Source organism: Salmo salar, chromosome ssa29 (genome assembly GCF_905237065.1).
Source record: "Salmo salar chromosome ssa29, Ssal_v3.1, whole genome shotgun sequence".
Lineage (NCBI taxonomy): Eukaryota > Metazoa > Chordata > Actinopteri > Salmoniformes > Salmonidae > Salmo > Salmo salar.
The window spans coordinates 39760997-39779426 of NC_059470.1; the positions used below are offsets into that span (position 1 = coordinate 39760997).

The following is an 18430-nucleotide window of genomic DNA, read 5'->3' on the forward strand; positions in this document are numbered from 1 at the left end:
ACTATAGCTCCATTACTATAGCTCCGTTACTATAGCTCCATTATAGCTCCGTTACTATAGCTCTGTTACTATAGCTTCATTACCATAGCTCTGTTAATATTGCTCTGTTACTATAGCTCTGTTACTATAGCTCTGTTACTTTAGCTCTGTTACTATAGCTACATTACTATAGCTCTGTTACTATAGCTCTGTTACTATAGCTCTGTTACTATAGCTCTGTTACTATAGCTCCTTTACTATAGCTCCGTTACTATAGCTCTGTTACTATAGCTCCTTTACTATAGCTCCGTTACTATAGCTCTGTTACTATAGCTCTGTTACTATAGCTCTGTTACTATAGCTCTGTTACTAGAGCTCCATTATAGCTCCGTTACTATAGCTCCATTATAGTTCCGTTACTATAGCTCCTTTACTATAGCTCCGTTACTATAGCTCTGTTACTATAGCTCCGTTATAGCTCTGTTACTATTGCTCTGTTACTATAGCTCCGTTACTATAGCTCTGTTACTATAGCTCTGTTACTATAGCTCTGTTACTATAGCTCCGTTAATGTAGCTCCGTTACTGTAACTCTGTTACTATAGCTCTGTTACTATAGCTCCGTTATAGCTCTGTTACTATAGCTCTGTTACTATAGCTCTGTTACTATAGCTCTGTTACTATAGCTCTGTTACTATAGCTCCGTTACTATAGCTCTGTTACTATAGCTCTGTTACTATAGCTCTGTTACTATAGCTCTGTTACTATAGCTCCGTTATAGCTCTGTTACTATAGCTCTGTTACTATAGCTCCGTTACTATAGCTCCATTATAGCTCCGTTACTATAGCTCCATTATAGCTCCGTTACTATAGCTCTGTTACTATAGCTCTGTTACTATAGCTCTGTTACTATAGCTCTGTTACTATAGCTCTGTTACTATAGCTCCATTACTATAGCTCCGTTACTATAGCTCCGTTACTATAGCTCCGTTACTATAGCTCCGTTACTATAGCTCCGTTACTATAGCTCTGTTACTATAGCTCTGTTACTATAGCTCTGTTACTATAGCTCAATTACTATAGCTCCGTTACTATAGCTCCGTTACTATAGCTCCATTATAGCTCCATTATAGCTCCGTTACTATAGCTCCATTATAGCTCCGTTACTATAGCTCTGTTACTATAGCTCTGTTACTATAGCTCCGTTACTATAGCTCTGTTACTATAGCTCCGTTATAGCTCTGTTACTATAGCTCCGTTACTATAGCTCCGTTACTATAGCTCCGTTACTATAGCTCCTTTACTATAGCTCCGTTACTATAGCTCTGTTACTATAGCTCCGTTATAGCTCTGTTACTATAGCTCTGTTACTATAGCTCCGTTACTATAGCTCTGTTACTATAGCTCTGTTACTATAGCTCCATTACTATAGCTCCGTTACTATAGCTCCATTATAGCTCCGTTACTATAGCTCTGTTATTATAGCTCTGTTACTATAGCTCCGTTACTATAGCTCTGTTACTATAGCTCCGTTATAGCTCTGTTACTATAGCTCCGTTACTATAGCTCTGTTACTGTTGCTCCGTTACTATAGCTCTGTTACTATAGCTCTGTTACTGTTGCTCCGTTACTATAGCTCCGTTACTATAGCTCTGTTACTATAGCTCTGTTACTATAGCTCTGTTACTGTAGCTCTGTTACTATAGCTCTGTTACTATAGCTCTGTTACTATAGCTCTGTTACTGTTGCTCCGTTACTATAGCTCCATTACTATAGCTCTGTTACTATAGCTCTGTTACTATAGCTCTGTTACAATAGCTCTGTTACTATAGCTCTGTTACTATAGCTCCGTTATAGCTCTGTTACTATAGCTCCGTTACTATAGCTCTGTTACTATAGCTCTGTTACTGTTGCTCCGTTACTATAGCTCTGTTACTATAGCTCTGTTACTATAGCTCTGTTACTATAGCTCTGTTACTATAGCTCCGTTATAGCTCTGTTACTATAGCTCCATTACTATAGCTCTGTTACTATAGCTCCGTTACTATAGCTCTGTTACTATAGCTCTGTTACTATAGCTCTGTTACTATAGCTCTGTTACTATTGCTCTGTTACTGTTGCTCCGTTACTATAGCTCCGTTACTATAGCTCTGTTACTATAGCTCTGTTACTATAGCTCCGTTACTATAGCTCCGTTACTATAGCTCTGTTACTATAGCTCCTTTATTATAGCTCCGTTACTATAGCTCTGTTACTATAGCTCCGTTACTATAGCTCCGTTACTATAGCTCTGTTACAATAGCTCTGTTACTATAGCTCTGTTACTATAGCTCCGTTACTATAGCTCTGTTACTATAGCTCTGTTACTATAGCTCTGTTACTATAGCTCCGTTACTATAGCTCTGTTACTATAGCTCCGTTACTATAGCTCTGTTACTATAGCTCTGTTACTATAGCTCTGTTAGTATAGCTCTGTTACTATAGCTCCATTATAGCTCCGTTACTATAGCTCCATTATAGCTCCGTTACTATAGCTCTGTTACTATAGCTACGTTACTATGGCTATCACGGACGGATCCGATCGTTATTCCTCCTTCTAAATACTCCTTGTGGCACTGAAGGGACTGCACCACCAAAGCTTTTTAATGGATTGACGATAAAAGACACGATCAAAAACAGGTGCTTCCTGTGTATCTAACCTCAGTCATGACAGATAGGTCAACATCGATTTCCAAAGGCTTAATCCTGAGAGATTAGACAGCTTTATCTCTCTTGGTTTGGCACAGCTCCTCTAAGAGGCCTCGGCTGACATCCTGAAAGACGTCTATAGAGACGATTCGATGTTTTCATGTTCATGTGATCATTTATCACAGGAACAGCTCTATAAAGGTTTGATCTGGTAATGCTCTGACGAGAAAAACATGTTCATAAGAGTTCAGGTACTGATTCCTCCATTTCATAGGGTGGTTGATATAAAAAATAAATAAATACCAAAATGGTTTCCTACCAGTGTTGGACATTGTAAACCTACATGGTAAACCTGCATTGTAAACCTGCATTGTAAACCTGCATTGTAAACCCATTGGAAATTGATATAGACACCAAATAGAATAATGAAAGCAGTTAAAAACCTTTGGAACTCTGAGCATATGGAACGTTTCCGGGTTTGGGGAGTCTTTTTCTCTGTGATTGGTCTAAAACGAAGGAAAATCACCATGTAAATGTTGTAATGGTACGTTTTGTCAGAGAGAGAGAGAGAGCTTGATAGATAGATAGATAGATAGGCAGGTAAGACGTAACATACAGGAGGAGGAGGCATGGGAAGGAGATGAGCCTGCTGCATTGCATGAGGGAAGACCAAGATTCCCTCTGAAGCTGATGTTTTGGTAGTTATTATCTTAATAGGTGTTGCATGCTGGGACAGAGTGAAGTGATGGTAGTACGAGCTCCATGGTAGTACGAGTTAGCATGGGGTGACTAGTGACGGGATGCCATAAAGCTCAGCTGGACAGACAGACTAGATAGACTAGTTCAAAGTCTACAAGGACAAGGGAAGTAAAAAAAAACACACAAGGTTTGGAAGCCAGCCAGATATTCCCATTGTTTGGACATGGTCACATGACACAGACGAGCAGAAGATGGAGGATGAGGAGGAGAAGGAGGAGGAAAGGAGGTGTAAAATGATGGGACCAGTGGAGCGGAGAGCCCTGCACGCACCAAAGATGCTGGAGATCATGCCTTAAGGACAGACAGACAACACATGGAGACAGACTGGGTACAGGATACCACAGCAGACGGTCACCTAACATAAACTAAAAAATAACATCAACTAAAATATACAGGACATTGGTTGATATAAGATAAACGTAACCTAACAAAACTTAACCTAAAACAAACTAACATAACCTGACATAACATCACCTAACATGAAGTAACATAACATGACCTAACATAACCTAATATAACATAAACTAACATAACCTAACATGAAGTAACATAACCTAATATAACATAACCATATCATAACCTAACATAACCTAACATAAACTAACATAAACTCTCATTCACTAACATAAACTAACATAACCTGACATAACATCACCATATCATAACCTAACATAACCATAACATAACCTAACATAACCTAACATAACCTAACATAAACTCTCATTCACTAACATAAACTAACATAACCTAATATAACATAACCATATCATAACCTAACATAACCTAACATAAACTCTCATTCACTAACATAAACTAACATAACCTAACATAAACTAACTTAACCTAACATAAACTCTCATTCACTAACATAACCTAACATGAAGTAACATAACATGACCTAACATAACATAACCTAATATAACATAACCTAACATAACCTAACATAAACTCTCATTCACTATCATAACCTAACATAACCTAACATAACATAAATTAACATAATCTAACATAACCTAACATAACCTAACATAAACTAACAAACTAACAAACTAACATAACCTAACATAACCTAACATAAACTAACAAACTAACATAACCTAACATAACCTAACATAAACTCTCATTCACTAACATAACCTAACATAAACTAACATAACCTAAAATAACCTAACATAACCTAACATAAACTCTCATTCACTAACATAACCTAACATAACCTAACATAAACTCTCATTCACTAACATAACCTAACATAAACTAACATAACCTAACATAACCTAACATAAACTAACATAAACTCTCATTCACTAACATAACATAACATAACCTAACCTAACATAAACTCTCATTCACTAACAAACCTAACATAACCTAACATAACGTCAAATAACCTAACATAAACTCTCATTCACTAACATAACCTAACATCACTAACATAACCTAACATAACCTAATATAACATAACCATATCATATCATAACCTAACATAACCTAACCTAACATAACCTAACATAACCTTACATAACCTAACATAACATAACATAACATAACATAACATAACATAACGTAACTTAACATAACATAACCTAACATAACATAACCTAACATAACATAACCTAACATAACCTAACATAATGTAACCTAACCTAACATAACATAACATAATGTAACCTAACATAACATAACATAACATAACATAACATAACCTAACATAACCTAACATAACATAACATAACCTAACATAACCTAACATAACATAATGTAACCTAACATAACATAACATAACATAACATAACATAACCTAACATAACCTAACATAACATAACATAACCTAACATAATGTAACATAACATAAGCTAACATAACCTAACATAACCTACCCTGAACTAAAGTTGCTGATCGTGGACTTCAGGAAACAGCAGAGGGAGCACCCTCCCCATCCACATCGACGGGACAGTAGTGGAGAAGGTGGAACGTTTTAAGTTCCTCGGTGTACACATCACTGACAACCTGAATTGGTCCACCCACACAGACAGTGTGGTGAAGAGGGTACAAACAGTGCCTGTATGTCCTGTATAATCGATTGTCTATCAACCAGATGTCCTGTATAATCGATTGTCTATCAACCAGATGTCCTGTATAATCGATTGTCTATCAACCAGATTTCCTGTACACTCTCATATTCTAAACAGAGTATTATTTGTCAATTCAGAAAGCTGCTAACTAGATCATCAGAGTGGTTTTACCAGTTCTCTAGCGTGTCTGCACAGAGCCATGTCAGGATCCAGTTTCTCCAAAACAAAATGGTTCCTCTCCTTCAGCTGGTTTCTCAGGACCTCTCCCTTTATCAAGTATATATGAGCCATGTAGGGAATGTTCCATACGCCCCTGAGAAAGGAGTGAGAGACCATTTGCACATTGTTACAACATTGCCAATAATATAATATAACATTTGAAATGTCTATATTATTTTACAACTTTTGTGAGTGTAATGTTTACTGTTCATTTTTTTATTGTTTATTTCCCTTTTGTTTCTTGTCTATTTCACTTGCTTTGGCAATGTAAACATGTTTCCCATGCCAAAAAGCCTTTTGAATTGAATTGAGAGAGAGAGAGATATGGATTGAGAAAGATATATATAGAGAGAGAGACCAGAGAGAAAGAGAGAGCAGAGATAGGAAGAGCAAAAGATAGAGAGAGAGAGGGTTTAGTTTTAGTGCTGACAATAATTCATATTAATGAGCTGCAATACATATTTTTCATTATATTCAACATGTCATGATCTGGAATATGATCACTCTCCTGGTTTAAGAAGTGATCACTCTCCTGGTTACAAAGAGCGGTCTGGAATATAATCACTCTCCTGGTTACGAAGAGAGGTCTGGAATATAATCCCTCTCCTGGTTACGAAGAGAGGTCTGGAATATAATCACTCTCCTGGTTACAAGAGTGGTCTGGAATATGATCACTCTCCTGGTTACGAAGAGAGGTCTGGAATATGATCACTCTCCTGGTTACGAAGAGAGGTCTGGAATATGATCGCTCTCCTGGTTACGAAGAGAGGTCTGGAATATGATCACTCTCCTGGTTACGAAGAGAGGTCTGGAATATAATCCCTCTCCTGGTTACGAAGAGAGGTCTGGAATATGATCGCTCTCCTGGTTACGAAGAGAGGTCTGGAATATGATCACTCTCCTGGTTACGAAGAGAGGTCTGGAATATGATCACTCTCCTGATTTAGGAAGAGAAGTGTCACGTCCTGACCAGTAAAGAGGTTATTTGTTATTGTAGTTTGGTCAGGACGTGGCAGGGGGTGTTTGTTTAATGTGTTTCGGGGTTTATTGGGTATGTTCTATGTTAGTATATTTCTATGTTCTTTCTAGGTCTTCTATTTCTATGTGTAGTTTATTGGGTTGACCTTGAATTGGAGGCAGCTGTTCCTCGTTGCCTCTAATTGAAGGTCCTATTTAATAGGGATGTTTTTTTCCATGGGGTTTGTGGGTAGTTGTTCCTTGTGTAGCTGTGTGCCTTTCAGGACTGTTTCTCATCGTTGTTTTTGTTTAAGTATTTATTTTGGTTTTCTTCTCAATAAATAAGAAGATGAGCAAACACATTCCCGCTGCGCCTTGGTCCCATCTTTACGACGTGACAAGAAGTCTGGAATATGATCACTTTCCTGGTTTAGGAAGAGCGGTCTGGAATATGATCACTCTCCTGGTTTAGGAAGAGCGGTCTGGAATATGATCACTCTCCTGGTTAGGAAGAGCGGTCTGGAATTTGATCACTCTCCTGGTTAGGAAGAGCGGTCTGGAATATAATCACTCTCCTGGTTTAGGAAGTGATCACTCTCCTGGTTTAGGAAGAGAAGTCTGGAATAGGATCACCAGGAAGAGAGGTCTGGGTTAGGAAGACGGTGGTCTGGGTTAGGAAGACGGAGGTCTGGGTTAGGAAGACGGAGGTCTGGGTTAGGAGGACGGAGGTCTGGGTTAGGAAGACGGAGGTCTGGTTTAGGAAGACGGAGGTCTGGGTTAGGAAGACGGAGGTCTGGGTTAGGAGGACGGAGGTCTGGGTTAGGAGGACGGAGGTCTGGGTTAGGAGGACGGAGGTCTGGTTTAGGAGGACGGAGGTCTGGTTTAGGAGGACGGAGGTCTGGGTTAGGAAGACGGAGGTCTGGGTTAGGAAGACGGAGGTCTGGTTTAGGAAGACGGAGGTCTGGGTTAGGAAGACGGAGGTCTGGGTTAGGAAGACGGAGGTCTGGGTTAGGAAGACGGAGGTCTAGGTTAGGAGGACGGAGGTCTGGTTTAGGAGGACGGAGGTCTGGGTTAGGAAGACGGAGGTCTGGGTTAGGAAGACGGAGGTCTGGGTTAGGAAGACAGAGGTCTTCCTAAATCAGATCCTTTACGGTTTATTTTACACACAACCATTCACTCACATAATCCATACACCTCAACCTAGTACACCATCTAGTAAACCAACTAGTAACCCATAAACCCTGGCCCTGACAACCTAGTAAACTAACGAGTAACCCATAAACCCTGGCCCTGACAACCTAGTACACCATCTAGTACACTAACTAATAACCCATAACCCCTGGCCCTGACAACCTAGTAAACTAACGAGTAACCCATAAACCCTGGCCCTGACAACCTAGTACACCATCTAGTACACTAACTAATAACCCATAACCCCTGGCCCTGACAACCTAGTAAACTAACGAGTAACCCATAAACCCTGGCCCTGACAACCTAGTACACCATCTAGTACACTAACTAATAACCCATAAACCCTGGCCCTGACAACCTAGTAAACTAACGAGTAACCCATAAACCCTGGCCCTGACAACCTAGTACACCATCTAGTACACTAACTAATAACCCATAAACCCTGGCCCTGACAACCTAGTAAACTAACGAGTAACCCATAAACCCAGGCTCTGACAACCTAGTAAACTAACGAGTAACCCATAAACCCACGCTCTGACAACCTAGTAAACTAACGAGTAACCCATAAACCCTGGCCATGACAACCTAGTAAACTATCTAGGAGCTTTCACGGTTTAAAGGCATAATTTTGTGGCACTGCAGCTTCCATGAAACAGATCAGTGAGTGAGTAATACTCCTAAATTTACAAATCACCCAGAATGTTTATATATACAGGAGTGATGGTTTATAAGAAGAACCCAACCCCATTGGTTGAGGACAGGAGACTTACACACGCTTGCTCTGCACAATGTCGATGTAGTCTTCAGAACGGGCATAGTAACCATCCAGACTCAACGCTCCCCAGAAGTTGGACCACAGCTTGCCATGACGAGTGACAAGGGGACCAATTATTTTCCTGCAGAAAAGAGAGAAGAAGAAAGATAGAGAGACTGTCATTATCATTCAGTAAAAATAATTTGTGCAGAGTAGAAACAGGGAAGAGACTCAGGGGTATGCTAATTTGATATAGAGGAGACATAACCCACTCTATTAAATTATTCAAAACAGGAACATTTTACATTTGGCTAGAAATTGATAAGGAAATTATAACAGAGAAAAATGGCCTCACGTGTGCTACCTAGAGTATATCCCACCAATAGAATCCACATACTTTAACGAAGACAGCTTCTCCATCCTAGAGAGGGAGATCAATTATTTCAAGGCTCAGGGACATGCACTAGTCTGTGGCGACCTAAATGCAAGAACTGGACAAGAACCTGACACTCTCAGCACACAGGGGGACAAACACTTACCTGGAGGTAACAGTATTCCCTCCAAAATATGCTCCCCTAAACACAACTATGACAAACCTACCAACAAAAATGGGTTACAACTCCTGCAGCTCTGTTGCACGCTGGGTCTGTACATAGTCAATGGTAGGCTTCGAGGGGACTAATTTGGTAGGAACACTTATAGCTCATCCCTTGCCGGTAGTAATTTAGATTATTTTATCACTGACCTCAACCCAGAGTCTCTCAGAGCGTTCACAGTCAGCCCACTAACACCCCTATCAGATCACAGCAGAATCACACTCTACTTGAACAGAGCAATACTCAATCATGAGGCATCAAAGCCAAAGGATCTGAATAATATTAAGAAATGCTATAGATGGAAGGAATGTAGTGTGGACAGCTACAAAAAAAAATAAATTAGGTAACAAGAAATTCAATCCCTTTTAGACAACTTCCTGGACAAAACATTGGACTGTAATTGTTTAACTAGGTAAGTCAGTTCAGAAGAAATTCTTATTTTCAATGACAGTCTAGGAACAGTGGGTTAACTGCCTTTTTCAGAACAACAGATTATTACCTTGTCAGCTTGGGGATTTGATCTTGCAACCTTTCAGTTACAAGTCAAACACTCTAACCACTAGGCTACCTGCCGCCCCACCTTCACCTTTACACCTTCACTGTAATAGTGAAGGTGTAAACTTGGCAGTATAAAGCCTAAGACTATATTTGACTTTTCAGCTTCCCTATCAAATCTAAAAATTGCAAACAGACAACCTAAGAAAATTAACAACAATGACAAATGATTTGAAGAAGAATGCAAAAACCTACACTACAGAAAAAGAAGGAACAGCACGTCAAAAATCAGCTCAATCTAATTGAAGAATCCATAGAATCTAACCACTTCTGGGAAAAGTGGTAACCACTAAACAAACAACAACACGAAGAGTTATCTATCCAAAACGAATATCTATGGGTAAAACACTTCTCCAAACAGCAAAAACATAAACAGTATCTCACAAAAGTGAGTACACCCCTCACATTTTTGTAAATATTTGAGTATATCTTTTCATGTGACAACACTGAAGAAATGACACTTTGCTACAATGTAAAGTAGTGAGTGTACAGTTTGTTTAACAGTGTAAATTTGCTGTCCCCTCAAAATAACACAACACACAGCCATTAATGTCTAAACCGCTGGCAACAAAAGTGAGTACTGTACAGTAATGAATGAACTACAAGACAAAATAAAAACCCTCCAACCCAAAAAGGCTGTGGTGTTGATGGTATCCTACATGAAATAACAAAAATATACAGACCACAAATTCAAATTGGCTATACTTAAACATCATCCTCAGCTCTGGCATCTTCCCCAATATTTGAAACCAAGGACTGACAACCTCAATCCACAGAAGTGGAGACACATTTGACCCCAATAACTACCGTGGGATATGCGTCAACAGCAACCTTGGGAAAATACTCTGCATTATAATTAACTGCAGACTTCTACATTTCCTCAGTGCAAACAATGTACTGAGCAAATGTCAATTTTTTTGGGACCAAATTACCGTACGACAGACCACGTATTCACCTTGCACACCCTAATTGACAAACAAATAAAAACAAAACACCTCAAAACACCTCGAATTGGACGAGGAGTTCTTCTTCAATGAGTCGGACATGACTCAGACTACTGCAGACGCCCGGCCAGGACCCGATCGCCGTGATTTGCTGGAGAAGGAAACTGAGATTTCAAGGCAAAAAAATGAGGGTGCCTTGCTAGGATCAGATAACAAGTGGCTAATCTGCCCTTGCCTTCCATCCTGCTAGCTAACGTTCAATCGCTGTAAAATAAATGGGACGAACTGAAAGCAGGTATATCCTACCAACGGAACATTATGAAATGTAATATCTTATGTTTCACCGAGTCATGGCTGAACGACGACATTAAGAACATACAGCTGGCGGGTTATACAGGATTGTATATATCGATATATATAGATATCGGCAAGACAGAACAGCAAGACACGGGATGGGGGCCTATGTATTTATGTAAACAACAGCTGGTGCAAGATATCTAAGGAAGTCTCAAGGTTTTGCTCGCCTCATGATAAGCACTATCTACCAAGAGAGTTTTCATCTGTATTTTTTTGTATCTGTCTACATAAAACCGCATTAAATGAGCTCTATTCCACCATAAGCAAACAGGAAAACGCTCATCCAGAGGCAGCACTCCTAGTGGCTGGTGACTTTAATGCAGGGAATCTTAAATCAGTTCTACTGATTTTCTATCAGCACGTTAAATGTGCAACCAGAGGGAAAAAGTTTTTCGGACTACCTTTATGCCACACACAGAGAGACACGTACAAAGTTCTCCCTCGCCCTCCATTTCGAAAATCTGACCATAACTCTACCCTCCTGATTCCTGCGAAATTAAAGCAGGAAGCACCAGTGACTCGGCCAATAAAAAAGTGGTCAGATGAAGCAGATGCTAAACTACAGGACTGTTTTGCTATCACAGACTGGAATATGTTCCGAGGATTCTTCCGATTGCATTGAGGAGTACACCACATCAGCCACTGGCTTTATCAATAAGTGCATCGAGGACGTCGTCCCCACAGTGATCGTATGTACATACCCCAACCAGAAGCCATGGATTACAGGCAACATTCGCTCTGAGCTAAAGGGTAGAGCTGCTGCTTTCAAGGTGCGGGACTCAAATCCGGAAGCTTATAAGAAATCCCGCTATGCCCTCCGACGAACCATCAAACAGGTAAAGCGTGAATACAGGACTAAGATCGAATCGTACTACACCGACTCCGACGCTCGTCGGATGTGACAGGGCTTGCAAACTATTACAGACTACAAAGGGAAACCCAACCGAGAGCTGCCCAGTGACACGAGCCTACCAGACAAGCTAAATAACTTCTATGCTCGCTTCGAGGCAAATAACACTGAAACATGATTGAGTGTATCAGCTGTTTCGGATGACTGTGTGATCACATTCTCCGCAGCTGATGTGAGTAAGAGCTTTAAACAGGTCAACATTCACAAGGCCGCAGGGCCAGATGGATTACCAGGACGTGTACTCCGAGCATGCACTGACCAAATGGCAATTGTCGTCACTGATATTTTCAACCTCTCCCTGTCTGAGTCTGTAATATCAACATGTTTCAAGCAGACCACCATAGTCCCTATGCCCAAGAATACTAAGGTAACCTGCCTAAATGACTACTGACCTGTAGCACTCACGTCTGTAGACATGAAATGCTTTGAAAGGCTAGTCAAATAAACACGATTATCCCAGAAACCCTAGGCCCACTCCAATTTCCATACCACACTAAGAGATCCACAGATGATGCAATCTCTATTGCACTCTACACTGCCCTTTCCCAACTCGACAAAATGAACACCTATGTGAGAATTCTATTCATTGACTACAGCTCAGCATTCAACACCATAGTGCCCTCAAATCTCATCACCCAGCTAAGGAACCTGGGACTAAACACCCCCCCTCTGCAACTGGATGCTAGACTTCATGACAGGCCACGACAGGCCACCCCAGGTGGTAAGCGTAGGTAACAACACATCCGCCATGCTGATCCTCAACACAGGGTCCCTCAGGGGTATATGCTTAGTCCCCTCCTGTACTCCATCCTGTTCACTCATGACTGCACGGCCAGGCACAACTCCAACACCATCATTAAGTTTGCCTGATCACCAACAACGATGAGACAGCCTATAGGGAGGAGGTCAGAGACTTGACCCTGTGGTGCAAGGACAACAACCTCTCCCTCAACATGATCAAGACTAAGGAGATTATTGTGGACTACAGGAAAAGGAGGACCGAGCACGCCCCCATTCTCATCAACAGGGCTATAGTGGAGCAGGTTGAGAGCTTCAAGTTCCTTGGTGTCCACATCACCAACAAACTAACATGGTCCAAGCACACCAAGACAGTCGTAAAGCAGGCATGACAAAACCTATTCCACTTAAAAATTGTCAAAGACTGCAGCCACCGTAGTCGTAGACCGTTCTCTCTGCTACCGCATGGCAAGCGGTACCGGAGCGCCAAGTCTAGGTCCAAGATGCTACTAAACAGTTTCTACCCCCAAGCCATACGACTCATAAACAGCGAATCAAATTGCCACCCAGACTATTTGCACCCCCGTCTTTTAGTCACTTTAGTAACCCTGCATGTACATAATTACCTCAATTACCTCGAAACCGGTACCTCCGCACATTGACACTTTGACTCGGTACCAGTACGACCTGTATATATCCCCGCTATTGTTATTTACTGCTCTTTAATTATTTGTTTTTCTTATCTCGTACATTTTTTTTGGGGGGGGGGGGGTTCTTAAAACTGCATTGTTGGTTAAGGGCTTGTAGGTAAGTATTTCACTGTAAGGTATTACACCTGTTGTATTCGGCGCATGTGACAAATACATTTGATTTGATTTGATTTGAATGGCAAAGTCTTCTTATGCTTTGTTAAACTTCAAAAAAGCTTTTGTCTCAATTTGGCTTGAGGGTCTGCTATACAAATTGATGGAAAGCGGTGTCGGGGGAAAAAACATACAACATTACACAAATAACAAGTCTAAAATTGACAAAAATCACACAGATTTCTTTCCACTGGGCTGTGGGGTAAGACAGGGATGCAGCTTAAGCCCACCTTCTTCAACATATATATCAACGAATTGACGAGGGCACTAGAACAGTCTGCAGCACCCGGCCTCACCCTACTAGAATCTGAAGTCAAATGTCTCCTGTTTGCTGATGATCTGGTGCTTCTGTCACTAACCAAGGAGGGCCTACAGCAGCACCTGGATCTTCTGCACAGATTCTGACAGACCTGGGCCCTGACAGTAAATCTCAGTAAGACAAAAATAATGGTATCCCAAAAAAGGTTCAGTTGCAAGGACCACAAGTACAAATTCCATCTAGACACCATTGACATAGAGCACACAAAAAACAATATATACCTCGGCCTAAACACCAGCACCACAGGTTCCACAAAAGCCACAAATTGGTGCATTCACCTTATGATATCCAGTGGAACAACCACTTTACAATAGTACATCTATATATTTTTTGGGGGGTGGGGGGGTTAGAAGGATTACTTTATCCTATCCCAGGTATTCCTTAAAGAGGTGGGGTTTCAGGTGTCTCCGGAAGGTGGTGATTGACTCCGCTGTCCTGGCGTCGTGAGGGAGCTTGTTCCACCATTGGGGTGCCAGAGCAGCGAACAGTTTTGACGGGGCTGAGCGGGAACTGTGCTTCTGCAGAGGTAGGGAGGCGAGCAGGCCAGAGGTGGATGAACGCAGTGCCCTTCTTTGGGTGTAGGGACTGATCAAAGCTGTGAATGATCTGAGAGACAAGGCAAGAAGGGCCTACTATGCCATCAAAAGGAACATCAAATTCGACATACGAATTAGGATCTGGCTAGAAATACTTGAATCAGTTATAGAACCAATTTCCCTTTATGGTTGTGAGGTCTGGGGTCCGTTCACCAAGCAAGGATTCACAAAATGGGACAAACACCAATTTCAGACTCTACATGCAGAACTCTGCAAAAACAACCTCCGTGTACAATGTAAAACAACAAATAATGCATGCAGAGCAGAATTAGGCCGATACCCACTAATTATTAAAATCCAGAAAAGAGCCGTTAAATTCTACAAACACCTAAAAGGAAGCGATTCCCAAACCTTTAATAACAAAGCCATCACCTACAGAGAAATGAACCTGGAGAAGAGCTCCCTAAGCAAGCTGGTCCTCGTTACAACACGGTATATAGACATAATATGACATTTCAATTTTGTTTATCCATTTCACTTGATTTGGCAATGTAAACATGTTTCCCATGCCAATAAAGCTCTTGACTTGAACTGAGAGCGAGCGAGTGAGACAGAGAGAGATAAAGAGAGAGAGACACAGAGAGAGAGAGAGAGAGAGAGAGAGAGAGAGAGAGAGAGAGAGAGAGAGAGAGACAGAGAGAGAGAGAGAGAGACAGAGAGAGAGAGACAGAGAGAGAGAGAGACAGAGAGAGAGAGAGAGACAGAGAGAGAGAGAGACAGAGAGACAGAGAGAGACAGAGAGAGACAGAGAGAGAGAGATAGAGAGAGATAGAGAGAGACAGAAAGACAGAGAGAGAGAGACAGAGAGACAGAGAGAGACAGAGAGAGACAGAGAGAGAGACAGAGAGAGAGAGAGAGAGAGACAGCGGAGAGAGAGAGAGAGAGAGAGCGAGAGAGAGAGCGAGAGAGAGAGAGAGAGAGAGAGAGAGAGACAGAGAGAGAGAGAGAGAGAGAGAGAGAGACAGAGAGAGAGAGAGAGAGAGACAGAGAGAGAGACAGAGAGAGACAGAGAGAGAGAGACAGAGAGTAATTCTGTCAAACAGGATATAACTAGGTGTCATCTCCCAGACAGTCAGCCACCAGATATACTGGGTGTCTTAGTGGTGTAACAAACATCCTGCATCTCAGAACTCAAACACCAACCCCCAAAGTGGCCCGGGAGGACTGCTACCAAGTGGGTAAAACTAGAGCAGAACCTCACCGGGTCATATTACAGTAAACCCAGACATAATACTATTCCGAATTCACACAGGCATTCTCCTGGCCAGCTACTAAACGGTGGTAGGAGACACAAGGTCTCTCGGCGTGAGTTTACGTTTAAATGTGCGTGAGACACAGGACCCACATCCCTCGCTGTTGGAGCTCAAACACTATATTTCTAAAGCCACGAAAATCACGAAGAACGGAGCTATCGTGATTCCCGAGGGGAAAAAACAACTTATATAGGATACATTACCATAAATTACAGCGTACATCTGCAATATGGACGCAATGTAGGAAATGGGATGGACAACAAGGAAATTCTGAATGTCCAGGATTGTAGACAGATTGGAGAGTTCCCATGGCCTCTTTAAATAACCCAGAGAGGCTTTCTCTTCAGGCCTCCAGGGTTGAGTCTTAAATAGCACCCTATTCCCTATGTCGTGCCCTACATTTTGACCAGGACCTATAGAGCTATAGGGAATAGAGGTGCAATTTGGGACTAAAAACCAGGGCTCCACTCTGTCACAGGTCTGCCACCACCACAAAGACATCTGGTTTAAAGAGACAATGCTTGGAAAATCCAGAGGAGGGAAAATTTATACAAAACAGACAGACTGTATAAAACAGACAGACTGTATGAAACAGACAGACTGTATAAAACAGCAGTAATATAACCTTCAGCAATAATATAACCTTCAGCAGTAATATAACCTTCAGCAGTAATATAACCTTCAGCAGTAATATAACCTTCAGCAGTAATATAACATTCAACAGTCTGCAGCAGTAATATATCCTTCAGCAGTAATATAACCTTCAGCAGTCTTCAGCAGTAATATAACCTTCAGCAGTCTGCAGCAGTAATATAACCTTCAGCAGTAATATAACCTTCAGCAGTAATATAACCTTCAGCAGTAATATAACCTTCAGCAGTCTGCAGCAGTAATATAACCTTCAGCAGTAATATAACCTTCAGCAGTAATATAACCTTCAGCAGTAATATAACCTGCAGCAGTAATATAACCTTCAGCAGTAATATAACATTCAGCAGACTGGCCTGATTAACCCTTAACCCTAATTTGAGACAGTTACACCATACCATACCTATTCTGCTCGATGAGGATTTTCAGGGTCTGTCTGTTGGTGAGCATCACGTCCGTATCCATACTGAGGTAAAAGTCACAGCCCAGGTCCTTACGACACAGCCCCCTGGTTTAAAGAAATGGAGAAAACAAAACATCCCATCAATCATTACTGATCAATTCAACTGACAACATGATGATAGCCTGATGCACCACCAAGCACATACTTTGACATAAATCGTAATTTGCAAGATAGCGATTATTAGATCCTAAGTAAACACTACTCTCTGCTAATTCTATACTGCAGAGAGTTAGTTCTCAACGAGCCTGTTAGTTAGTTAGTTCTCTACGAGCCTGTTAGTTAGTTAGTTCTCAACGAGCCTGTTAGTTAGTTAGTTCTCAACGAGCCTGTTAGTTAGTTAGTTCTCAACGAGGCTGTTAGTTAGTTAGTTCTCAACGAGCCTGTTAGTTAGTTAGTTCACTATGAGCCTGTTAGTTAGTTAGTTCACTATGAGCCTGTTAGTTAGTTAGTTCTCTATGAGCCTGTTAGTTAGTTAGTTCTCTATGAGCCTGTTAGTTAGTTAGTTCTCAACGAGCCTGTTAGTTAGTTAGTTCTCTATGAGCCTGTTAGTTAGTTAGTTCTCTATGAGCCTGTTAGTTAGTTAGTTCTCTATGAGCCTGTTAGTTAGTTAGTTCTCTACGAGCCTGTTAGTTAGTTAGTTCACTATGAGCCTGTTAGTTAGTTAGTTCACTATGAGCCTGTTAGTTAGTTAGTTCACTATGAGCCTGTTAGTTAGTTAGTTCTCTATGAGCCTGTTAGTTAGTTAGTTCACTATGAGCCTGTTAGTTAGTTAGTTCTCTATGAGCCTGTTAGTTAGTTAGTTCACTATGAGCCTGTTAGTTAGTTATCTATAAGCCTGTTAGTTAGTTAGTTCACTATGAGCCTGTTAGTTAGTTAGTTCTCTATGAGCCTGTTAGTTAGTTAGTTCTCTATGAGCCTGTTAGTTAGTTAGTTCACTATGAGCCTGTTAGTTAGTTAGTTAGTTCTCTATGAGCCTGTTAGTTAGTTAGTTCACTATGAGCCTGGTTAGTTAGTTCTCTATGAGCCTGTTAGTTAGTTAGTTCTCTATGAGCCTGTTAGTTAGTTAGTTCTCTATGAGCCTGTTAGTTAGTTAGTTCACTATGAGCCTGTTAGTTAGTTAGTTCTCTATGAGCCTGTTAGTTAGTTAGTTCTCTATGAGCCTGTTAGTTAGTTAGTTCACTATGAGCCTGTTTGTTAGTTAGTTAGTTCACTATGAGCCTGTTAGTTAGTTAGTTCTCTATGAGCCTGTTAGTTAGTTAGTTAGTTCACTATGAGCCTGTTAGTTAGTTAGTTCACTATGAGCCTGTTAGTTAGTTAGTTCTCTATGAGCCTGTTAGTTAGTTCTCTATGAGCCTGTTAGTTAGTTAGTTCACTATGAGCCTGTTAGTTAGTTAGTTCACTATGAGTCTGTTAGTTAGTTAGTTCACTATGAGCCTGTTAGTTAGTTCTCTATGAGCCTGTTAGTTAGTTAGTTCACTATGAGCCTGTTAGTTAGTTAGTTCTCTATGAGCCTGTTAGTTAGTTAGTTCTCTATGAGCCTGTTAGTTAGTTAGTTCTCTATGAGCCT

The 18430-nt window shown here is 41.0% G+C and overlaps 1 protein-coding gene across 2 annotated transcripts in view; it reads right to left on the reverse strand.

Annotated features, from left to right (window-relative positions):
* The window catches only part of LOC106590681 (procollagen-lysine,2-oxoglutarate 5-dioxygenase 2), a 127829-nt gene that overhangs the window by 19642 nt on the left and 89757 nt on the right, over window positions 1-18430 (reverse strand). Inside the window, exons 11-14 of one of the 2 annotated variants that reach the window (XM_014181839.2) lie at window positions 16804-16908; window positions 8638-8763; window positions 5672-5813; window positions 3110-3172 (exon numbers count right to left, since the gene is read on the reverse strand). In XM_014181839.2, the coding sequence (XP_014037314.2) occupies window positions 3110-3172; window positions 5672-5813; window positions 8638-8763; window positions 16804-16908 (436 nt within the window). The remainder of the gene's footprint in view (window positions 1-3109; window positions 3173-5671; window positions 5814-8637; window positions 8764-16803; window positions 16909-18430) is intronic. The other variant, XM_014181840.2, reaches the window with a different exon arrangement.